Raw genomic sequence first — 24,064 nt, 5'->3', positions numbered from 1 at the left:
GAAATGAACCAAACCTTTATTCAATTTTAATTTGTATGCTGTGTAACCACAAACTAAATGTTGGCATGCTAAAATTGTAAAAACACGAGTTAGCTGATGTAAAAGATTTGTGACCATGTGTATTGATGTGATAACTTCTAAGAATGCTGGTTTGTTCTGGCTGTAAATCAGTCGTTCCTTTCACAATGAGACTCATGTTTGACTTCAAGGCACGTGAGCAGACGACAGCTTCGCGCCAATCAATTGTGTACCGACTTGGCCGTTTATCCTTCTTTGATAACAACCGTTTGTAAATAGGCAAACGGTATAATTCTCAACGCAAGGCTTTACTACATTTAACGATTTTACTGGGCTCATATTTTGGCATTTGACTTGCAGTCGACTGTCGCCTTACACCTTCAGCTATATCGCGTCGCACCGCGTCAAGGCGTATTAGAGTGTAAAGCATGAGCTTCAACGCCGTAAACCGCGGCAACCCTGGCCAAAAGAATGCCAAATTACCGACGCACATTACACGTTATGATTCTGTGTCGGATAGTGCGGATTCCACAGATTCCCCAGCTGGACATGCACCAACAAGTCACACCAACAGTCCATTTAAGCAACACACAGGATCCATGACATCAAATAGCCGGTCCGGTCTTGTTGCTTCTCTGAAAAGGTCGCCAGCGCGACTCAACGCTGATGGAGAGGTTAGCGATGAGGATGATGGCTTTGATGGGCCGGTAATGTCAGATTTGACGCAACGGGGAAGACCTAGCACGTTATCCAAACTAGCCAACGTCTCGAGGACGTCTGAGCCAGATGAAACGCAGACTGGTGGTTCCAGCAATGCAATGTCGACAACACCGGCGCGAGGAAGAGGGAGACCCAAGGGATCAACGAACAAACTAAAAGGGCTACCAGGAACAGCTGCAGCTGGTCGGCAGGCCCGACAAGTCAAGCCGCGGCCCTATCCCGAAGGCTTCGTCGGCTTTCCTAAACGACGAGGACGGCCGCCAAAGCCCCAGCCACCTCCTCCGAGAGAGCTTTACAATCGGACCAACGTTCAGTTCTTCCCCTTTCTGTGTGAGTGGATGGATTGCAAAGCTGAGCTGCACAACCTTGAGACACTACGCCGGCACGTCTACAAAGTTCACGGCGACTCTGTTGAGTGTCTGTGGGGAAAGTGTGGGCGTCTGGAGGAACCTCCAGAGTTTGAAGATGATGAGGGGTTCAACGACCATGTCGAAGAGGCGCATCTAGTACCTTTATCGTGGCACGTTGGCGACGGACCAAATAACCTTGCAGAGCGGGGTTTGAAGAAGGAGGAGAAGAATGATGACGATATACCAGATTATCTTAAAGATGAGCATGGAAATCAGGTGACGCCTTCGATCCGAGACCAAGAGGAGGAGGATTTGTTGACATGGAGGAAGAACCGTCGCAAACTGAAGGAGTTGCTTATACGTATGAACGATAATCTTCCCGACCGGGACGACGAAGAGGGGGACGCCAAGCAGCAAGATGCTTGAGTTACTCAACCGATGAGGAGATTTTAGCATCTAACAGTGCCGACCGGTCTAATGCACCCCGAAAGTGAGATTCAAGGTTTGATTTTGGCTATCATTAGCCAAAGCTTGATACCAGTCAGCATGGCATTGGTGGTAAGAGGTCTATGTCAACCGAAACCTCTCATTATGTGGATGATGACTTGACGAGCCTTGAGGGGGACGCATAATCTCACTATTCGCATACCATTCACCTATCCTGCATTCATGATTGGATCTTTTCGAAGCCCGAGAGGCTTGAAGTCAATATGAGCAGCCGCGGCGAACTAATACCGCCGAATTACTTTTGCATGATTTCACACAATGAGGTCGAAATTACAATTCCCCGATCGTCCGGCTATCAGGGCTGAGGAGGCGCTCAGCTGAAATATCCCAGCTTACACATCATTGGCATTGACACACGAAAAGGTTTATCCAGTCCCGAATATCCAATATGGAGGGACGGGATCTTGCATCAGATCGGCGCTGATCACCTCATGGCTTTGGGACTTTGGCAACATAACCAATCAATTTTAATTATTAGGAAAGAGAGTAAAATGCAATAACTTTAGCCGTGTGTGTTTGATCCCGAACACCAAAATTCAACCCCCAATCCCACCAATTAAGTACCAGAAAAAAACAATTGCGTATTCCATCAGTCGGCCAATTTCTTGGGACTAGCTACTAACTCAGAGAGGATTCTGGACCTGGATGAGACCAGGAGCAGCCAGAGTGTAGTTTGGAACGTCGTCAGGAGTGGAGATGTTGCAAGAAGTAGTCAAGGCAGCGTGGGAGAAGCCTGAAGCAACGAGCTCGAAGAAGGGGAACATGGCATCAAGAGTGACAGAGTTTCCGTCCCACTTGACATTCTCGGCCTTGACACTGTAGGGGAGCTGCTGGCCAACAGTGTAGGTGATGTAGAGATCCTCGCCCTTGTGGGACTCCTTGAGTTCAGCACTGAAAGAGATACTCTGATCCTTGGGCTCCAGAACACCAATGGCACCACCATTGACCATCAGGCCAGGGAAGATGGGGAGCTTGATCTGAGAGATGTCCTCGGTGCATGATCCAGGCACGACAAAGGCCTGGAGAGCAGACCAGGCAAAGGCGGCGGGGACAGTGGTCAGGAAGGGGGACTCAGATGGGACCTGGTCGAGATAGAGACGGTAGAAGCCGTTCTGCTCACCCTCCTGGCCAATGACGGATGAGATGAGGCGTACCACCTCATGAGCACCCTCTTTGCTGAAGATGACATTTGCGTCTTGGAGAGCACCGAGGACAGCATCGGTAAAGGTACCGGCCAGCAGGATAGCTGTCTTGAGATCGGTGGTGGGGAATTGGTACTTGCAAGGCGAAGGGGCGAACTTGCCCGCTGACTTGAGAGTCGCCAGTGCACCAAGAGCGTGCTGCTCCTCTTGCTATTGTGGAGTGTCAGTCATCTGGTACAGGTAAGCGGCGATGTCTTGCAAGTGCACTTACAGCAATGATAGTCTTCAGAATCTTCTCGGCCTCTGCCTGCTTATCGCTGTCTACCTTGAAGCCCTCTACGTTATGTGTGACGTTGTAGAGCAGAGAACTAAAGTAGGCAGTCTCAAAGAGCTCATTAAAGGCAATGAGCTGGAAAGCTACTGTGGAGCCATCACCGAGAGAGGTGGGCAGAGGAGCTCCAGGGAGCTTTCCGCCAGCTTGAAGGCTGATGGCATTGAGCTGCTCAGTATCGGGACTGGGAAAGCCGTTAGACGAGGGGATCCTGTAGGATCGAGGCAGGATGCCAGCCAAGGCAGAGCTGATGAGGCCTGCAGAGGCAAAGAGAGTGGAAAAGTGCATGTTTGCTTCAGAGCAGAGAGGGAATGTTGGCTATGTTGGAAGTGATGTTGAGAGAGAGTGAAGGATGGGTAATTAGGCAACTGAAACTGTAGAGTGAATGTAATGCTGTGTAATAAAGATGAGAGAATCTTTGAGGGGAGGTACTTGAGGAGGTATATATAAGAGAGAGTTGACAGGGTCAAGATGGTTTGGCGAGACACACGGCGTACGCCGAGGCTGAGGAGAAAAGGGTCTCTCAGCTGGTACCAATTGAGTTCATGGCGAGGTTGCCTCTGTGAGGAGTTTGAAGGTATCATGACGACATGTATCTCACTGAGAGAATGCAACGAGATTGGATCTCTTCGAGTCTAAGCTCTCACAGCTCCCGAATGAACGGCGATGTTGCATCCTCTACTGGCCGAGCTAGCGACTTAGATCAGAGTCAGCGCGGTTAAGACGGCCGTGGCTTCAGAGTCCGTCTAGCACCACAACACAGCATATAGCGTAGCTATTCCTAGGGTAGGATCGGAGAATAGCGGTAGCGTGAAGAGACGATGTTACCTTGGATCGTTCTTCGTCATAGACAGGAAGTGATCAATTGGGTCTGGGTGTTGATCAATCATGGCTGTCTGAGTTATCTTTGAGTTGGTACTCTGATGTTACGATTATTATTCATACCGGCGAGTTTACTTTGACTGTGGAACTTGTCAAATAGGACAGACAAATCATCAGAAGATATTTATTGAATCTGCACAAGGTAATACATGCATGACCTGTTTCACTACCTTTGGCTCGGCTCTTCTGCCGTGTGGCTGAACGCCATTCAAATAGTAAGCACAGCTAAGAAGAGATGGATGTGAACATGTCAAAATGTACTCCGCCCCACGGCTTCATGAATCCCCATTTCTAGTGCCAACCTTGGGATCCAAAACGGACTGGTAAGGCTTAGACTATACTATTTTCTGAGAGGACCGGGGAGTAACGACAACGAAGTTCTTATGTTGCAACGGCTCTTGGGTTATCCGGTACTAAATAGGGACTTTGGTAAGCGGCGAGTGAAACGCCATCAGATCCTGGCCTCTCTATCTCGTATACTCGGAATGTTGTCTTTGCTTTTAGACAATCTTGTCTTGTTATGACGGGAGAGTGAAGTCGTGATGGGACTTATATTTGAGAGTTCACCATTAGTCTTGCAGTGGTCATAATTTGGGTTGCATGAGTTAGGCCTATGAACATAAAGGATGTCAGCACTTGGATGGAGTCGAAGTAAGAACTCAAAGGCATTGAAGTCAATCATGCCTTGTGTGTCTGGAGCGATTCTATGGTGCTGAAAATCCTTTCCGAGTTCGACTGCCTCTGTGTCCATTTCGAGTCGAAACTCTGTCGATGCTTCATAACGAGTTAACGCTTAGGTTACACGTGCTCTAGTAATGACAGTTGTATCGTTTAACCATAAACATAGCCAACAATATTAAATTGATGCAGGCTGTGGAACGTTCTAGTGTGGTCTAACGTGCAAGCTATGAGTTCGGCTTATAGTTTTATCAGAGGTAGGCCATCTCACTCACGGCGACTGGGACTGAGTAATTTTTCAAGTTCACACGCTGTATTCCGTTCCTTAGACTAACTTATATGTTGCTGAAACGTCTAAAGCCTTAATTATTGTTGATGCTTGCTGAACATAAGACGAGTAACGGTTCTGCGGTTGATAGGTTGGTAACTTACACCAAGCTACACAAGCAACTTGCTTGCTGTCTCGTATAGTCGGATGTCACTTGTGATTTGACGAATGCACATTATATCGCAAATGTTCTTTAGTTTAATTTCGACTTGATTCAGTACAGAGGATGATTCTCATGCAAGTCTAGGCAAACATTGTGTTCATAGGTTCATTGCCTCACTTACCTTTCATGATGTGACCAACTTGACGACAACTTTACAGGTTATCTGTATAAGAGGACCAAAAGCGCCTTGTCTCAAGTCCTCAAAGCAATCTACTCGATATGCATGACATTTGTTTTTTACACTTGCGGTGGGCATTGGGCTCATTTATCTCATTTGCACATCTCCAACCAACTTGAGAGTAACTTACTGTTGGTCCCATCCTTGCATTCTTAATGCATATACCCTGCTACCCTGTCTCAACTGTAAATATCATTTGATAGACACAGCCAACATCAAAGTTGATGAAACATGTCCCCACCGCATCCCTGAACCCTGGCGCTTATGAGCGTCTCCAGATGAGTTAGGCGCTTAGAGCAATGCCAGGCATTCTTATGAAGTCCCATCAGCCCATGCAGTTTTTTTCGATTGAGGTACTGTGATTAAAAGCTTTAATATATAATTATTTACTTTGAAAATGCTATCATCGTTGCGCCGGGTCTTCCGCACCAAGTCTAGCCTCGAATCCAAGACTAAAGAGAAGCCAGCTTCTGAGACATCGCAGAACCCTTTAGATCGAAAGCGAACGACATATCTTTACTCTGGTGTACATATTCTACATAAGTCCGAAAACGATGATGTTGAGTAAGTCTTGACTGTTTCAGAGTGCTACTATCTTCCATCTGACTGGATCCCTATAGTATCGTATTTGTTCATGGACTCAAAGGAGATTGTTATAAGACCTGGAAAGCTGGAAATGCAACTGAACCATGGCCGAAAACACTGCTTCCACTCGAGCTAGGAACTGCTCGAGTTCTGACTTACTCTTATGATTCGACTGTTACGGGTAAAGGAGATGTTCCCTCCCAGAACCGAATCTCAAATCATGCACAAAATCTATTAGCGGCTCTTGCTACGCTTCGACAAAATGATGATACAGTGAGAGACATAATAACTCTTCCTACCTTCTACGGTAAACTGATATCTTTAGAGCGAGCGTCCTATTATCTTTGTCTGCCATAGTCTCGGTGGGCTTGTATGCCAAGATGTAAAGCTTCCTCCTTGAAAGCTCTGTTGGACATCTCAACTCACATTAATAGGCACTTGTCATGGCACATGAGCGGGCTCAGCAACACCTAGAAGACATAGCTAATTTTACAAGAGGTGTTATTTTTCTCGGGACACCGCACCGCGGATCCAGCCTTGCCAAAATAGGAGAACTAGTCTCACGCTCTTATGGAATGATCAAAGAAACCAATACCGACATCGTGAGAGTTCTCACGGAAGACTCCGAAGTCCGAGCTCGAATCCAAGACAGCTTTCTATCACTTATCAAGATGCGGAGCAAGAATGAGGCAAGTATGATTGACATCACTTGTTTCTACGAAGAATTGCCCACCAAGAGACTTGGTCTTATCGTTCCCAAACACTCCGCTATACTACCTGGCTATACCGCTATAGCCATACATCGAAACCATGCTGAGATGACAAAGTTCTCCAGTTCTGACGAACCTGGGTTCCAATATGTCTCTGGTGAGCTGAAGCGTTGGATGAAAAGAATACAGCAGAACCCGAGCAAGTTCCAAAAGCAGGCCGTCGCGCATTGTAAGCCGAAACGTTCAACCTGATATTACACTACTAATTCTCTCCAGTCATGGTTCCATATACGCACAATGCAGACTTTGTGGGACGTGCTGAGATTCTCGAACTGCTGAAGAGTCAACTCGCTTGTCTAGATACTGCATCACATAACACGGAACATCGAAGAGCTGCACTCTACGGTCTTGGCGGAGTCGGGTATGCCTATTGACTACTACTCGCAGATTAAATTACTGACTTGATATAGGAAAACTCAGGTCGCCATCGCTTACTCATATTGGCTTCAAGGAGTTTCCAAAGACACGTCAATATTTTGGATTCATGCTAGCAGTGCAGAGCGGTTTTCTGAAGGCTATGCCAACATTGCAAAACAGTGCAATATTCCCGGCTACCGAGATTCAGGCTTCGATGCTTTAACATCAGTCAGGGACTGGTTGGAGAGCAAAGATAGCGGAAAATGGATGATAATCATCGATAACGCCGACGATATGCAGATGTTTGTTCCACAGACAGAAGATACGACTAAAGATCGTAGCTTGGGCCAGTTCATACCCGATTGCGCAAACGGCACTGTCCTAATCACAACCAGAAATATGCAAGTGGGCTCAAGACTTACAAAGGGGAAACACCCGATCGAAGTAGGCAAGATGGATGAGCACGAATCGACACAACTTTTACGTCGAGGGTTGCAATATGGAGATGAGACATTAATGGATCTGCTACAACTTTCATCCCGCTTGGAGTTCCTCCCTCTTGCGCTGGTACAAGCTGCTGCATTCATACGAGAGAATTGCATCCCTGTCAGCGAATACCTCGAGCTCCTTAACGGAAGCGAGAATGATGTCGTGGAGCTACTGAGCGAAGAGTTTGAAGTTGGAGGCAGAGACTCAGATACTCCTCGACCCGTCGCCCAGACTTGGATGTTATCCTTTCAACAAATCAAGCGCAGATATCCATTTGCCGGCGAAGTTCTTTCTTTGATGAGTTGGTTTGATCGCCAAGCAATACCTTTGGAGTTTCTCGAGTTTTACGGCGAAGGAAAAAAGCGTGCAGAGTCGAACATCAGGATGCAGCTTGTTAAAGCGTTGGGACTCCTCAAGGCCTTCTGCTTCGTTCGGACTGAGCTGGGTGGCAATTATAACATGCATCGCCTCGTCCAGCTGGTTACGAGAACTTGGTTGACGCGAGAGGGTACCGTGACTGTGTTCGCAAGGGAAGCCTTACTAGCCGTGTCTGAGTTCTACCCGTATGGTACTTTTGAAGACATAGATACCTGCACAATCTATCTTGCGCATGCGACGTCAGCCCTGCGAGCGCCGATGACCGAATCAGAAGAAGACAGACTGCTCAGGGCATCGATTCTACACAGACTGGGGGGATACTACCTGTACCAGGGTCGATACAACGAAGCAGAGAAGCTTCAGGAAGAATCAATTGCCATACGAACGGAATTGCTAGAGGAGGACCACCCGGAGACTCTCGTTGTTATGTCAGATCTTGCAGCTACGCTGTGTGACCAATACAGACTCGACGAGGCCGAGGTGCTGGAGGTTCGCATAATGGAGACATGGAAGCGTACTCGTGGAGAAGAGCATTACCAAACTCTGGATGCCATGAGCAACTTGGCTGTTACATTAAGCAGTCAAGGACGCCCAGGGGAAGCAGAAGCCCTGAATCGGCATGTGATGGAAGTGCGGAAACGCATTCTTGGTGAGGAACATCCTGATACACTCATCAGTATGAACAACCTATCAAAGACATTGCTCGACCAAGAACGACCCGAAGAAGCAATCGGCATACACAGGCACGTTTTGGAGGTCCAGAAGAGGATTCAGGGACCTGAGCATCCTGATGCCCTGCTAAGCATGGGCAATCTTGCACGGTCTCTGTTCTCTCAAGGGGATCTTGGCGAGACGGAGGAATTACAAAAGGAAGTTATGGATATGACAAAACGAGTACTGGGGGAAGAACATCCAATGACGCTCTTGAGCATGCAGAATCTTGCGGATACATGGAGGTGTATGGGCGAGTTTTGTGATCCGGCCATGTCTATCAGAATCGAGGTGATCGGCGATGCTCTGGCTTTGTATAAAGAATGCGCTCGACTGCGTGAACAGCTTCTTGGACCTGGGCATGCAGATACGCAAGAGACTTACGCTGTTTTGGAAGTATGCCAGGAATTACTCGATCGCGCCATAAAGGAGTTGAATGCTGCTTCCACAGAGGTAGATAGCAATGTGGTATTGTAGCTGGTTGGAGAAGAGGCTACTACTGAGAGACCCCTATTTAGATATTTAGATGGTCGCTTGTTTAGGGGGGCAACCGCTTACTTCATTCTGTTGAGGCTTCAGAAGACAGACTTATATAGCAATATTGTTTACAAAAATTCATTGCAGTACTTTGTTCAATAGCAAAGGAGAAGCAAAAGGCAAAAACATACAACAGCGGGGATTCGCTGGTCGTCACCGACCCAACTACTAATCCGCCCCTTACCAGCTTATCTATGGGAGAGCGGACGGGATCCCGAGTTCTCTGATAGGTATGGTCGTATGTACCAGAGAGTATCTTATCAAAAGCTATAAGCTTGAGTGAAGGCGATGAGCAGCCAGACGCCCCGTTGTTGCAAACGAGGACATGATGACTCTGAGGGGAAGACACATAATACCCCAAGTACTAATCACGGTGCAGTTGATACAAACTTGTTCACAAAGTTGGTTATTAGCGCTTTATGGAAGTCTTATACTACGACTGCCTAGCCACATTGCTCTGCGCTTGTAGCATCCCTTCTTGGTGCTTCGTCTTGCTCTTAAACACTCCAGATTACTCTGGCGATGAGGTTGGAACTGAGCTCATATTCTAACTCGTGAATCTCCTCGAACCACCACTGCATCTGGGTATCTTGTGTTTCATCCATAGCGCCTGTAATGGGACCAAAAAGGTCTCAACCAGTGACGAATGGAATCATTACGTTGAGCAAGTAGATGTGCTGGTTCCGTATCCTTCCAGGATCCCCTTCTCTCCCTCTACTTCCCATGATCCCTGGTGGTGATCACGGGAGACCCAACTCCGGATGGAAAGTCCTGCGATCCATTCGAAAACGTGAACCAAACCGAATTCCACCGTAATCAACATCCAAATTTTAATTTTAATGCCGAATACCCGTATCAATAGATATGTAATAGCACACATCAAGTGAGTCCTCCCTCGAATGCATTTCTCAGCCTCCTCTTCCTCTTTTGAACGAGGACTGGGCGAGAATAAACCAATTCGATCGGGGATGCGAATGATCCTTGACTGCATGTAATACCCTCGAGAGTGCTTGGTGCTCACCGAAGGCTTGATGACATTGTGGTGGGCTTCGATGTCCATTGTGTTGGCAACGTTTGCTAGCTGTCAGATCTCTTGTGATGTGTTTGAGGGGTTTTCTGGCGAAACGGTTATTTCCAAGTGTCGTATATGATAGGGTTGATATGAGGCTCACCATGAAAATAGCTCCGAGGCACTGCAGCCTTTTCAGATACTATAAACTTTGGTCAGACATCTCTATCTGTTCAACTTTGGTGATTGAGATAGACATTGAATATTGAGCTTGAAAATTCTCTTCGAATCCAATAGAATGCCTATGTGCTTGACCTGAAGTTTCTTTCAGCAAAATTATCAAATAAAAGGCACCCATTCCTCCATTCCTCCACCACAACTGAGAACTGCACCTAACCAGAAGACTAGAACTTGTCGAGGTCCCATATTTGCAGTACGTTGGGCTGCACATGCTTAGATTGTATTTATGAGAACATACGTAGTTTATATCAATCACTTATTCCTGCCATCATTTCGATGTCCTGGAAGACTCATGGCAAGAGCACAAACAATGAGGCTTCAATAAAGCCTGCCTAATTAACTCGGATGTACTTCGGTCACGCTGAGATATGAAATATGTTTGGTTCAGAGCTAACAAAGATGTCCATTCTCAGAAAGCTCAAACTCGAGGGTCTTTTGCACAGCAGTAGGCAGGTTGGACACAACCAAAGTTCCATTGAGCACTCATCTTGTGTGAATGGAAGTGGCTGAGCTGAAAGTCTCCTCCACCATCAACTTTGAGCTAAATTACACTGTACCTACCTACTATCTACCTTAGTAGGTAGATAGATGACAATGATGAGCCCAATGCCCTCACACTATAAGAAACAATGTTACTTTCGTACTTTTGTTTGGGTTTGTGACGACGACAAGCCCCACTGATGAAACATGGTTTTGAAATCGTCGAATTCACGTGTTACTGCCAATCGTGCTGAGTTTCCCTGGGAACCTGAGCAATCAAGAGCAGCTTGTGGCGGACATTTTGCCTTGACATCATGCGTTTGGTTGAGGCTTACCTCGAACCAGTGTAGAAAGGTGATGGAGGCATGCATGAACATGCGCATTGTCTGGTCGTTGCAATGGGTAGTTAGGTTTGTTTCATGATCCAGGTAGCACAGAAGCATGGTGGACCAGTGTTGATGATCCTTGACCCGTGGTCGAGCCTCAATCATGTCACTGCTTCCAGGGTAGGGGCATGAGCCACGAATATCATCCGAACATACAACCGCGATGAACAACCCTGGGGCTTTGGTGGTGTCGTGAAGGCTGGAGTTTTTAAGACGACGGGGATCAGTACTAGATCCCGAAGCCACATCTAAGAGCTTTAGTTGATGTTAGGTCCAAAGGTAGACAGGAAAGATGCTTTGCAAGTTGTTTGGCGTGATGCTGCAGCCAGGGCATTCCCTGGACCCTGCTCAGCATCCCCCACGACATGACGTTCTAATTATGGCTCATGGGGTCGCCTCATTCATTCGAAAAGTCCTTTGCTCTCTGATCTGTTGTCAGGAAAGAGATGCAAGGCACAGAACAATCTGCAGGTTAGAGGAACCAATGTTGGGAACTACAAGGATTCTATTCCGATCAGGTTAGGACGTCGGCGCCTCTTGATTCTAGTGCAACGACCGACTTAAAACTTACCGTCTTATTAGTGTAGTGGCTCGATCGTAGCCCGAATACCTAAATGGAAGACAACACTCACGACTTGCCTGATAAACCTCTCCTTTTTGCTAGACACTTGGGAGATATTGAATGATCTGGCAAAAGAGGAGGTTATTACTTATCGCCTGCGGTGTTCTCTCACCGGAGTTTGCGGGTAATTCAAGGACACCGAGTTGCCGGAGGCGAGAAACAGCTTTGTAAGATGGATAAAAGCCAAGCGCACTAGAGCTAACGTTGTCAAGACCAAGGCTCCATCTCATCGCAGGCCAACAAGACCCTCTGACCCCCTCTAAGCCACAAGGCGAGGCGCTGGAAGAGCTACGCGAAGGCTAGGAGTACTGATGTGAGCTTAGCTGTACCTTAGTACTCTGTACAGCCTGGAGACTCTTGTACCTGTGTATATCGAGACATTGACAGAAGCAGGCAGTCCTTGGGGTATCATAGATAATATCAATTCAATCTAATTGAATTAGATACTCTGTACCCTAAAGTTTAAGGACCAAGCTCAGGTAGGTCCGAATTCACCCTGGTGGGCAGTGAAGTAATTAATGGACGGGAGTGAAGGACGGGAAAGACAGTGCGGCCAATGCCGACGGGATCTTGATTAGTAATGCCTCAGGCAGAAATCCTTCCGCCGCCCCCATTCCCATTCCATGGCCCGTTCCCATTTCCAATCCAATTCCCAAATAAGTCCAAGTCCAAGACCCAAGACCAAAACCAAGACCAGGACTAGGACCCAGACTCAAAGACCCATAGACATAGCCCGACCCAGTACAAGGTCTCAAGGCCAGCGTCATTCTTCTGAGGCTCTGGTGTCTTCTTTCCTCCCTTTTTTATTCTTCTTATCAATAGTGTTGCCGCTCTTACTTGTACAGCAGCTTCATCCGCCCCATCTTAAAGTCAATCTCGACTTTATATATTTCATCCTGTTGAACCATTGCGATCCCACGTTAGCGCGACTTCATTGCGCAACGACTCCTCCGCACGTCGATCTTCTCTTTGCCTTGACATCACAGCAACGCCCTTCTTTCGTCCCCCAGCCGCTTACTCCATCGAATATGGAAGCGAATCTATAATCGAAAACAAACCAAGTCTGTTTCCGTCTCCACCTATCCCGCCGTTTTCAACAAAGCTACCGCCGCTATGCCTTCTCAAAAGAACTCCAACGGCACCGGTCAGGTCAGCCACCGTCTGCGCAATTTCTTCCGCATGAACACTGGAGGTAGTACCGGCAGTGCCTCAAGCGATAAGGAAAAGGACAAGGACAAGGAGAAGAACTCGGCCTCTACCACACCCGATCCCTCGAAACCTCGTCACACAAAGTTCTTTAGTAATACAGTTGGCCGCCTGCGCGCACACACCGTGGCAAGCGAGGGCAACCAGCTTGAAGAAGCCATGAGTCCTACAGCTCACGCCAACCCTTATTTCGCCCATCAAGGTCAACCAGGACTGCGTCACCATAATTCCGACTCTGTTCCTCCGAGCCCCCCGGATACGCCAAGTCTCAAAGTCCATGGTCCCGATGGCACTCCTGCAACCGACCAAACTACTAGCGAAACTAAGGAGGAGCTTGCCCGGAGACTTAGAAGAGTCGCCAGCGCACCCAATGCTCAAGGCTTATTTTCCAAGAACGACCCCAATAACGAGCGTCCCGCGACTGCCGAGCTTGGCAAAGATCCCCTTCTTACAAGTTCTGGCGCGCTTGGCCTTATAGAGCCGGCCAAAACTCCACAGAACGAGGAAATGCCTACCCATGCCAACCCCGAAGACATTCTGGCCGCTCTGCCAGCTCCTAATATGTCAATGGCCTTCCGCCGAACGTACAGCTCTAATTCGATCAAGGTCCGAAACGTTGAAGTTAGCCCTTCTAGCTTTGACAAGATTAAGCTTATCGGAAAGGGAGACGTTGGCAAGGTGTACCTTGTGAGGGAGAAGAAGAGCAGCAGGCTATATGCCATGAAGAGTATGTTAACGTCACAAATCTACACATGCGACCGTGCCTAACTGTCTGCAGTACTTAGCAAGAAGGAAATGATCAAGCGAAACAAGATCAAGCGAGCTCTCGCAGAGCAGGAAATCCTCGCGACAAGCAACCATCCCTTCATTGTCACTTTATACCACTCTTTCCAGTCTGAGGACTACCTTTATCTGTGCATGGAGTACTGTAGTGGCGGCGAGTTCTTCCGCGCTCTCCAAACACGCCCTGGAAAATGCATTCCCGAGGAGGATGCTCGATTCTACGCCGCTGAAGTGACAGCAGCGTTGGAATACCTGCATCTTATGGGATTTATTTACCGTGATCTGAAACCAGAGAGTATGTTGCGAAATCATGCTTACAAATCTACCGCTGACCATCTTTATAGACATTCTGCTTCACCAATCGGGTCATATTATGCTTTCGGACTTTGACTTGTCCAAGCAGTCAGACCCTGGTGGCAAGCCGACTATGATCGTTGGCAAGAATGGAGCTCGCACGGATGCCTTACCGACCATCGACACACGTTCATGTATTGCCAACTTCCGAACCAATTCTTTTGTAGGCACAGAAGAGTACATTGCGCCGGAAGTGATTAAGGGTAGTGGCCATACAAGCGCAGTCGACTGGTGGACGCTTGGCATCCTCATTTACGAAATGCTTTACGGCACAACGCCTTTCAAGGGCAAGAACCGTAACGCAACTTTCGCAAACATCTTGAGGGAGGACATTCCCTTCCCTGATCATGCTGGTGCACCGCAGATCTCCAAGTAAGTGATATGCACACGAGCCAACTTGAACTGTTTTCTAATCAAGCAATAGCCTCTGCAAATCTTTGATAAGGAAACTACTCATCAAAGACGAAAATCGACGACTTGGGGCCCGAGCCGGTGCATCTGACATCAAGGCACATCCATTCTTTAGAACGACACAATGGGCACTGATTCGACATATGAAACCACCAATTGTTCCCCACGCTGGACGAGGAGTTGATACCGTCAACTTCCGAAACGTGAAGGAGAGCGAGAGTGTTGACCTTTCGGGATCAAGGGCGATGAACCTGAAGGGAGTACCTTTGGACAGTGGACTGGCTACTCCAGGCGGTGAAATTGCCGATCCATTCCTCGAGTTTAACAGTGTCACATTGCATCATGACGGCGATGACGATCACCACCGCTGATTTTGAAGTACCGACTTCGAGTTTTTAGGAAGTTCGGGACACTGTTATTACCGGTTGACCTCGATCATTAATTGGACATGTCGTCGTACGTATACGCATGGTTTTACGATCTGGAATTCTTGCACTGGGGCGTCTATTCTTTTTTGCTTTTTTCACATCACTCCACACACTTGACACTCCTTAGGACGGTTGCTGCTTAGAAGGGAAGGAAGAGAAAATCAAGAAAGAAAGAAAGAGGAGACAGATGAAATGGAGCGCGAGTAGGCGAAGCCAAAGCATTTGGAGAGTCAAAGAGACAAAACAGGAAGTCTTCACATCCTATGATTGTCGTTGTCAAAATGGCGTCTGGTCAGGCGTTTAGGGAAGAGCGGGAAAGAGCCATTTTATGTAAAGTTACCGTTCAATAAAGATGACGAGCCATGCACGAACGAGGGCTATTTTACATAACAGAACTAGCGGGATATCCCTGATGTGAAATGTGGGAATGTGCTGGTGAACAGATCAATATGTATGACTCCTGATAACTCAGCTACAGACTCAAGAGATTTAGATTCCGTCAAATGGCTACTGCAGGCTATTTATGTAATCCCATTTCGCAGGTGAATATGTCGCGTGGTGAGACTCCTCCATCGTCTGGGTCATCTGGGCTTTGGAATAGTCGGCACATGACCATACAGACACTTGCTCATGGAGGCGCAAGGGAACATCTGCCTAGCTGAGACATTTCAGGACCCTGGAATGCTCGAGATAAAAGAACATCTGCCTGGGAAATTATGGAGAAGTTATGATGTGAGAAGTTCTCTCATGACGTGAATTATGCTCATGGGGTCTTGGAAAGAACGACGGCTAAAGATTGAAAAAGACTGAAACTCCCCCGTTTTGGACTTAAATCGGTCTCAGTAGGAATATTATTGACACATTACTTAACTAGCCTTGTTTCATTTTCGGTGATTTAAAATTAATCAAGACAGCGAGAACCGAAATGTCACGATACCCTCCGGCTCCGGAGCCTCGACACCGGACGACTCGACGGCGATCCTCAGAGCGGGGACTGTATGGTGCTTATAGACCATACCTTCTAGAATGGAATGCGCAAAGTTGTCGACAGAAGGATATATCTACAGTGGAGGAGTTCCAGGAAGAGATGAGCCTTGTGGAGAGACCGGGCTGGAGAAGAATCGCTCTTGTAAGAGGTGAATGCGACATGGGTGCTATACTTGGCATGGAGCTGGATAAGAAAAGAGGAGGATGGGTTTGGGAATTTCCAGAGACGGAAACAAGGAGGAGGAAATCGGAAGAGAGCGATAACGAGACCAAAGAGAAGGACGACGACAGTGATTCCGATCAGGACGAGGGGATTAGGATCTGTCGTGCATCACTCATGACCAGGGAAAGACTTCCTATTCTACTGTTCGATGGCCTTCCGTTTCGAATACCGTCACGGCCTTATAGACCTTCCAGGATACCAAGCAACACAGTTCCAGACAGAAGTAAACAAGGGAAACGAGCCCCAAAACGATCAGAGCTGGAAGACTCCCTCTGGCAAGCACTCGTTGATATTCGACCCATAGAAGACCTTGTGGCAGAGCTCATCTATGACACATGGCTTCAAAAACTCGACTCGTTGCCTCCCCTAGGATCCGATTCGGTAGACGTTCAATGGACCATCGCTCGCGCACTGGAAACGAATGCCGATACCACACGAAGCATGGAGCGACGAGGCGACTTTTGCAGCATCACATCTACTGACTGGGCAAACCTTGCCGAGCGTCTTCAAAGACGAATACAAATCTCTGTTACAGTGGCTCTTCAATCGCACGCTCAGCAAGCACAAGATGAACCTAAAGATGCAAACGCCCGGAGCCTCGACCGCATAGCGTATCTAGGTGGTCTTTTGCTTCCATTAACGGTCGTATCCGGAATATTGTCCATTGAAAGCACTTATGGTCCGGAGGGTTCGTCATTTTGGGTATTCTGGCTGGCATCAGGTTTGTGTTCTATCATTGCACTCCTCGTCATCTACGCCGACCATCTCCGAACACTGGATGTGTGGATCGAAGTAGCGGCGAGCGAGATCCTTGATTTGGATCACAACAAACGATTCCAAGCAAACCGGACACCGCGAAGAAGGGAATATCACAGTAGTGGAGATCCAGAACGTGGAGAGGCCAAGTTGACAACGGCGTCGGATGGAGGGATATACGTGGTGCAGCATCGGGGAGATGGAACGAGAGGTAGGACATGGAGGAGGAAAAGGTTGGGGTGGCTCGGGGCCATGAAGAAGATGAGTGGATGGTATGCGTGGAGGGGAAGCCCTGGGTTGGAGTTTAGGATGCCAGGTTGGGAGAGAAAGGTGAGGCATTTGGTATGGTGATTGGTATGACTTGCGATAGAGAATAGACTATAGACACATCGGCATATCTGTATGTACAATAGACCATCACACAAAATAAGGGGTCATACTGGATTGATGTTTTGAACTTGACTAGGAAATCGTATCCCGCCTTCGTATTAAAAAAGATATTCCGTTTCATATCATTCGAACCTCCAGTAGATCCTCAATTCGTTCACGCACGCAATCATGCCATGCTTCATCCCATGGACTCAAATTTACACGCGATCCACACTGGAGCGACGTCCACCAAGACCAATTTTATCCTTGCCATCCATCCACGGTCGTAGGCACTCTGGCACAGCGACAGTCTTTGCCTCCTCATCCCATCCGTTCTCCAACAGAGCTGCTATCACACGAGGAACAGCCAGGGCAGTGCCGTTGGCGGTCCAGGGGAAAGCGAGCTTTCCATCAACGCGAGTTCTTGTGCCAAGGCGGCGAGTCTGGTAGTCGGTGCACATGCTAGCTGATGTGACCTCGCCCCAGTTGTCGCGACGGCTGGGGAAGAAGGCTTCCATGTCGATTTTGCGAGTTGCTGAAGCGCCGAGATCGTGGGATGGCATGGAGAGGATACGGCAGTGAAGTCCAAGGGAGGAAAGAATCTCGGTTTGCATGTCGAGCATCTCATCAAAGATATCCTGAGCGGCGTCTTGGTCTGGTGCTGTCCAGGCAAACATTTCGACCTTGGTGAATTCGTGTACGCGGTACAATCCCTTGGTATCAGCACCACGGGCACCAGCTTCAGCGCGATAGCAGCGGGATACGGCAACGCGCTTGAGAGGGAGATCTTCAGGGTCGATAGTGGTGTTGGCCTTCATTCCAGCAAGGGCGATTTCCGAGGTTCCCGTCAGACACATCTCGGGGACACCACGCTCAGCATCCTCAGCGGACTGAGCGATAGTGTAGACTTGTTGCTCTCCGCTCACATCACGGGGCTGGAATCCACAGGCAGCACCGATGTGGCTGTATACCATACTGGGAGGAGAAACCTGTGTCCAGCCATGACGGGTTGCTGTTGCAAGAGCAAATTGAATCAAAGCTTGCTCGAGTTGAGCAGCTTCACCAAGAAGATAATACCAGCCCCATCCAGACGCAGTAGCAGCACCTGCAAAATCGAAGAGTCCAAGCTCAGAGCCAATGTGAACGTGAGAGCGCCAGATCTTATCCTCGGGAGATTCCTTGAAAATAGGAGGGTCGTTGATATAGCTCATCACCTCAAACTCACTTCCCTTGGGAGTATCCGGATGAGTGAGGTTAGGCAACTCCAGCGCAAGTTCCTCCATCTGCGTAACTGACTGCGACTCTCCCTTTTCAATCGCAGAAAGATCCTGTTTGAGCTGCCGAGCCTCATCCTGGATCTGCTCGCGGGTCAATTGGCGCACTTCCTTGAGATCCTCATCGCCGCTGCTGGTAGCCGGGTTCGCAAGCTGGCGTCTCAATAGATTTGATCGCTCACGCAGCGCGCGGCCTTGTCGCTGAAGATCCTGCCATCTTGCGTGCAACTCTAGAATTTTAGCTGGGTTTTGCGCTTGCTTGCGATAATTGCGCTCTACACAAGTCTGCTGATAAAGTTCTGCATGTTGGCGAATGTGTTTGATATCGACGATGGGTTTTGGAGCTGAGGGTGGTCGCTTGGCATCTGCAAAGCCGCGAGTTAATGCTGGATGAGTTGGTAGTAGCCTCGGCTGCACATTGCGACACCTTGTGCGCAATAATGTCCTGTTCATGGCGGCTGCTGCTGAGTTGTGAGTGAGCAGCTCATATAAAGCATGACTGAAGTACCGGAAGCTGATCAGCGAGTTTGGGTGCCGAAAGGCTTAACTAACAGTGGAGAGCTTGCTTAATGCAATTACCCGAGCCGCTGCGGACCGTCAAGTGTTGGACCATCATCAGATTGTAACTGAACTAGGACGTATTCATTCTTGGCAAAAGAGCAAACAAGGCAATTGTGCCAATTAACCTTAACAGTTGCTTTGTTTGTTTGGGTATACTATTGCAGTAGTTGGAAGCTCTGACTGTGTTTGTCTGTCCTGGTTCTTGACCATCCACTCAACAAGTGTCCACCACCTGCATCAATCAATATGTTCTCGTTCTCATTCATGTCATGATAGCGCTCATCTCACATCGTCTAGATCAAAAGCCTCTTATATCGAGCCCCAGACACCCAATGTCCAGTTGCCGTAACCTCCTCGGCCATATCCTCCAGCCTGCATGCTCTGTCTCTGCTGTACCTTGTAATCAACATCACTAGGCCGAGAAGCCCCACTGGCGCCATGCTGTAACCAAGCATCCCTATCGATTACCGCCATGGCAGGTACTTTGAGTTGGCAAAGCAAGCTTCCACCGATCCATGGCCCAAGGGTATGAACCACACGGATTTGACCCTTGACCTGCTGTACTGTCTCTCGCTGTCGTACAACCTTTGCCTCGATTGGATCGTGCTCATGCTTCGCATCAGCTGCACTCTTGGGAGATTTGACCCCCTCGTCTTCGGCTTGCTTCAAGGGCGGTGACCCTTCTGTTGGAGATGTGGCACTGGACTGTCGATGGAGTCTAGTAGTGTTCCTATGCTTGTCCACAACTTTCCCAAATACTGGTTCCCATCCTCTCTTCTTCACGATAGCCGTTAGGTCATCGATTATTCTTTGCTTGATGCCCAAGATATTAGAGCAGCCCCCTGTGAACATGATACGTGACATGCAGATGGCCCGTACATCAAGGGGTAACTGTAATAGATGCTTGTACAATAGTAGATGCAGGGGTAGTTCGTCATCGTCGAATGTTGCTCGGTCTGCTGAAGGATCGAAAAAGGTGTCATCACAGATCTCTGCAAGTTTCTCAAAGGGAAGCTCCACTGTCAATGGACGAGACCCTGTGTTGATGGGTATTTGGACAACACCAGTTGGACCACCAGTTTCCGCGGACTCGGCTTCAATTTCTTCTTGTTCATCCACGGTTTCGAGCTGAGTTGACTGTCGTTGAGATAGACGGAACTCTGATGGCTTGCACCACATCAGGCGGCACATAATATCTTCGCATTCTTTGAAGCTGATCGCCCTCTTCTTGGTGGCATCGTGCTGTCCTGGTATTAAACTCTCCATGGTCGAATAAAGTGAATCGAGAAGAGCTCTGCCACCCCGAACTGTGCGTGTGGTCTTGACCTCCCGATACTCATAGATGCTGGTGACCACAGTTTCTGCCCAACCCATGTCGACAACTATAGCAGATCGGACACCTGCTGAAATAGCCGACATTGTGGGGGTTGACATTAGTGAAACGGTTGGTGACTGAAATCTGTTGAACATGATATCCAGAGTAACTGTTAATAGAGGTATTGGTACGCCAGAATCCAAAACCACACCAATTCTTCTTGGCCGAGAGTCGATGAGTAGATATCTTTATTGTGTAAGTAAGTATTCGTTCAGTCTTGATTTTATTCTCAGTGACTTACCTTGAGAAGGCATCGTGCAGCACTCGTCCCAACTTGTCCTGGAACAAGCCGAGCTCGATATCTCTCAAGTCGTATCGCCAAAATTCATGCTCTTTTGCCCATTGCAGCCCAGCAGCCCGATTTGGTTGCTGCAAGCCTCTAAAATCTCCAGCTCGCCGTTGATCTTCGGGGCTGCACTGAAGGGTTGCCTTTGGAGACGTATCACCCGCAAAGCCGACTCTGATATGCCGCGAACCTATCTCAACAACGATATACTCGTCGTCTGCACGGATGGCTGATGGTGAGCCATAGCTTGGTACAATAGAAGAGCGGTTTGGCGTATGTGGAGTAGAGGGACCTGGCCCCTGAGAAGGACCTCCACGGATACTAGCGACGCTTCGATGAGCGAGCGTAGTAGGTCCAGCGCCCGAGGCCATGATTTATTTGATGACTTCTCTTAATATTTTTGGTCTTTGATTGTCGATGTGTTGGCGATGAGATGCCCTCCAAGGACTGGTCTGGGCGTAACTGTCCATGCAACCTGACGCTGGTTGGTTGATGGATCTTAAACTGTCGGCGTTTATAGCGCCGATCTACCGCTAAAAAAAACATGTCGTTTTGGTAACCGCAGCGACGTGGGGCCTTTCATGACCGTGAACTCCAACCTACATCATCGACTATAAAATTGAAGGGGCAGACCAAGATATCTTGGTGGACTTGTCGAAGTCGAAATGGGTATCAAGGGGTGAGATATTGCAACTCTTTACTGCAAAACTCTTTACTAATTCTTTTAGGATTCACCAGGAGATTGGTGGAGGCGAACGAATTGCCCTGCTTAAACTCGCCGCACAGTCTCTAGAGCAGCAGGGACGTCCTTTGCGAATTGCCATAGATGTTGCCATTTGGCAATTCCAAAACCAGGCAGCTCAAGGTGCGTATCTATAACATTCTAAACTCTGGTTAATTGTCATCTTATAACAGAAATCAGGTGGCACCAATCCTGAAATCCGAACCTTGTTCTACCGTCTTGTTCGCCTCTTAGCATGCCCAGTCGAGCCCATCTTCGTATTCGACGGCCCTTATAAACCCGCCCTCAAACGAAACAAGCAATCCAGCCGAGGCAGTTCCTTCGCTAATGCACAAGCAAAACGTTTAATCCGATTATTTGGCTGTAATATGCACGATGCGCCAGGAGAAGCAGAAGCAGAATGCGCTTTACTACAACAACATGGAATCGTCGATATGGTTCTAACAGAGGATGTTGATGCTCTGATGTTTGGATGCACAAAGATGCTGCGAAAATGGTCACCAGAATCGAAACGGTCAACAAACCCAACACATGTGTCGCTTCTCGATGCGAAAAACCTGGAGCTTGGGGCGCAAGGTCTTGATCGAGAAGGCATGGTTCTCGTCGCCTTGATGAGTGGTGGCGATTACAACCCTGATGGACTCCCCGGGTGTGGAATCAAGGTTGCTCTCGAGGCTGCCAGAGCTGGGTTCGGCAAAGAGCTCTGTCGGATAAAGTCGGCAGACAAAGAAGCAATCCAGGCTTGGAGAGACTCGTTGATACACGAACTGCGCACCAACGAAAAGGGTTACTTCAAACGGCGAAACCAGGCGCTGAGGATCCCAGAGACATTTCCCGACTTCAAGGTTCTGCGCTACTACACCCATCCAGTTGTTTCGCGTGTTGAGACTCTAGGTGATATTCGCGAAAAGGTTCATATGAAACGAGAAATCCAGATCGAAGACTTGCGAGAGTTCACACGCGAGGTCTTTGGTTGGGATTACCGAGTGGGCGCTTTGAAGTTCATCAAGGTTTTGTCACATGCGGTTTTTGTTCATAAGCTTCATAACGCAGGGGGATACGACAATGACGGGCTTATCAAGGGAGTCACGGGTGTCAAAAATGATTTAAATCATGACTCGGTTTCCGTGGTCCGTTTACAGCATATTCCGATCGATCTTGTCCCAATCGACATGTCAAAGGAAGAAGACGAGGAAATACTACAAGCACGAGCCGGGCTTGCTCTGAATAGCGATGACGAGATCGAAGATGCGGAGAATATCGAAGCGTCAACCTCCAAGACCGTGGAAAAGCCGTTTGATCCTACACACCCTCTGGGTGTCTGGGTAATAGAAGCTTTGGCAAAGATCAGTGAGCCTTTTGCCGTTCAGGAGTCTGCTATAAACGCCAAGATTCGAGCGGCACAGCTTCGCAAGGAGAATAAACAAGCGTCAAAGAAATCAAAAGCTTTGTCGAAAACGGGCATGACTGCTGGTGCACTTAACAAGTTTGTACGAGCGACAAAGCCCCATGCTGCCTCCATGATAACCCCCAAACCTCCCGCCACGGAGAATAGCATAACCACTTCACCAACCCATAACACAACGTCTCGCCGTTTACGCATACCGTCCCCCCTGGAGCTAAGTAAGCAACCTATGTCCACCTCGGAGAGCCCCGCCAGGCAGACTGCAACCCCTTGGTCACTTGCCAGCTCACAGGTGACGCCTAGAATTCGAGGCGCCGCGGACGGAAAACAGCAAGCGATTGTTATCACATCTAGCCCGCCCTGCGCGGCAGAGTCACCACCCCCATCGCCCTCACCACCGGCAAGGAGTCGTGCCTCTGCTTCTCAACGTCAGTCTGACGCGATGCGGACGGCTACTGTTTCGGATGGTTCTCCCCAAAGGTTGAAACGTTCGACGGGGAACACACATGCTAGCCAAGCAGGTCCTTCCCAACGCTCTCAGCCAGCCAAGTTGAAACAGACTTCTTTGGACATGTTCACCAGAAAGCCCAAGATTCCAAGCGCCTCGCAACACTCGCTGACGAAGCCTCCGCCCTCGCCTCCCAGGCGACAGCCCAAGTCACAGCAGATCCTTGACGATGATTTTGATAGTGACTCATCATCTGATCTGGTTCCGCTCTCCTCCCTCGTCTCCCGCGCTTCTGCATCGCCTAAGCGACATCAAGAGCCCCCTCCTTCAAGCCGGAACTCAACCCCCAGCCCCGCCCCTGCGCGGAAGAAGAAGTTACTTGTCCCAAGGGCTAGTGCTGTGGGTTTCTTCAAAGAGGTCGAGGTAGATGCCGAAGAGCGCGACGAGTTGATGGCTAGGGAGACAGCAACTCTGCGGCGGAAAGGGGTCAGAGCGAATGTTGTTCGGGTGAGTGACGTTGGATTTATAGATTTGACACAGGATGATTAAGAATGTACACATATAAGGAATAAGCATGGGCATGGCGTTCTGAGGA

General features: G+C 48.5%; 9 protein-coding genes and 1 non-coding gene across 10 annotated transcripts; 5 read left to right on the top strand and 5 right to left on the bottom strand.

Moving 5' to 3' along the window:
* Positions 1 to 446: 446 nt before the first annotated feature.
* FGSG_04379 (uncharacterized protein) lies at positions 447 to 1,514 on the top strand (the record flags this gene model as incomplete). Its single annotated transcript, XM_011322926.1, has 1 exon — positions 447 to 1,514. The coding sequence occupies one exon, from the start codon at positions 447 to 449 to the stop codon at positions 1,512 to 1,514; it is 1,068 nt and encodes a 355-aa protein (XP_011321228.1).
* Positions 1,515 to 2,218: 704 nt separating this feature from the next.
* Positions 2,219 to 3,356, bottom strand: FGSG_04380 (uncharacterized protein; the record flags this gene model as incomplete). The annotated part of the gene is made up of 2 exons (XM_011322925.1): positions 2,219 to 2,947; positions 3,009 to 3,356. 2 exons carry the CDS (start codon positions 3,354 to 3,356, stop codon positions 2,219 to 2,221), a joined length of 1,077 nt encoding a protein of 358 aa, XP_011321227.1.
* A 1,045-nt stretch (positions 3,357 to 4,401) lies between these two features.
* On the bottom strand, positions 4,402 to 4,701 carry FGSG_12265 (uncharacterized protein; the record flags this gene model as incomplete). The annotated part of the gene is made up of 1 exon (XM_011322924.1): positions 4,402 to 4,701. The coding sequence occupies one exon, from the start codon at positions 4,699 to 4,701 to the stop codon at positions 4,402 to 4,404; it is 300 nt and encodes a 99-aa protein (XP_011321226.1).
* A 993-nt stretch (positions 4,702 to 5,694) lies between these two features.
* FGSG_04381 (uncharacterized protein) lies at positions 5,695 to 9,675 on the top strand (the record flags this gene model as incomplete). Its single annotated transcript, XM_011322923.1, has 7 exons — positions 5,695 to 5,861; positions 5,918 to 6,155; positions 6,317 to 6,821; positions 6,869 to 7,013; positions 7,063 to 9,040; positions 9,227 to 9,362; positions 9,572 to 9,675. The coding sequence occupies 7 exons, from the start codon at positions 5,695 to 5,697 to the stop codon at positions 9,673 to 9,675; spliced, it is 3,273 nt and encodes a 1,090-aa protein (XP_011321225.1).
* Positions 9,249 to 9,364, bottom strand: FGSG_20010. Its single transcript, XR_893005.1, has one exon. It is a non-coding gene; the product is annotated as a 5S ribosomal RNA (ribosomal RNA).
* A 3,299-nt stretch (positions 9,676 to 12,974) lies between the features above and the next one.
* On the top strand, positions 12,975 to 15,442 carry FGSG_04382 (serine/threonine-protein kinase nrc-2; the record flags this gene model as incomplete). The annotated part of the gene is made up of 4 exons (XM_011322922.1): positions 12,975 to 13,794; positions 13,846 to 14,145; positions 14,195 to 14,576; positions 14,629 to 15,442. The coding sequence occupies 4 exons, from the start codon at positions 12,975 to 12,977 to the stop codon at positions 14,984 to 14,986; spliced, it is 1,860 nt and encodes a 619-aa protein (XP_011321224.1). The 3' UTR covers positions 14,987 to 15,442.
* Positions 15,443 to 15,968: 526 nt separating this feature from the next.
* FGSG_04383 (uncharacterized protein) lies at positions 15,969 to 17,360 on the top strand (the record flags this gene model as incomplete). The annotated part of the gene is made up of 1 exon (XM_011322921.1): positions 15,969 to 17,360. The coding sequence occupies one exon, from the start codon at positions 15,969 to 15,971 to the stop codon at positions 17,358 to 17,360; it is 1,392 nt and encodes a 463-aa protein (XP_011321223.1).
* Positions 17,361 to 17,489: 129 nt separating this feature from the next.
* Positions 17,490 to 19,134, bottom strand: FGSG_04384 (uncharacterized protein). Its single transcript, XM_011322920.1, has one exon. It carries the CDS (start codon positions 19,103 to 19,105, stop codon positions 17,597 to 17,599), a length of 1,509 nt encoding a protein of 502 aa, XP_011321222.1. The 5' UTR covers positions 19,106 to 19,134; the 3' UTR covers positions 17,490 to 17,596.
* A 388-nt stretch (positions 19,135 to 19,522) lies between these two features.
* FGSG_04385 (uncharacterized protein) lies at positions 19,523 to 21,245 on the bottom strand (the record flags this gene model as incomplete). The annotated part of the gene is made up of 2 exons (XM_011322919.1): positions 19,523 to 20,774; positions 20,830 to 21,245. 2 exons carry the CDS (start codon positions 21,243 to 21,245, stop codon positions 19,523 to 19,525), a joined length of 1,668 nt encoding a protein of 555 aa, XP_011321221.1.
* Positions 21,246 to 21,539: 294 nt separating this feature from the next.
* On the top strand, positions 21,540 to 24,018 carry FGSG_04386 (uncharacterized protein; the record flags this gene model as incomplete). Its single annotated transcript, XM_011322918.1, has 3 exons — positions 21,540 to 21,553; positions 21,603 to 21,739; positions 21,797 to 24,018. 3 exons carry the CDS (start codon positions 21,540 to 21,542, stop codon positions 24,016 to 24,018), a joined length of 2,373 nt encoding a protein of 790 aa, XP_011321220.1.
* Positions 24,019 to 24,064: the final 46 nt, after the last annotated feature.

The sequence above is a fragment of the Fusarium graminearum genome, chromosome 2, assembly GCF_000240135.3.
Source record: "Fusarium graminearum PH-1 chromosome 2, whole genome shotgun sequence".
In the NCBI taxonomy this organism is placed as follows: Eukaryota; Fungi; Ascomycota; class Sordariomycetes; order Hypocreales; family Nectriaceae; genus Fusarium; species Fusarium graminearum.
The sequence above is the reverse complement of the archived record's forward strand: the minus strand, read 5'-3'. Positions and strand labels throughout refer to the sequence as shown.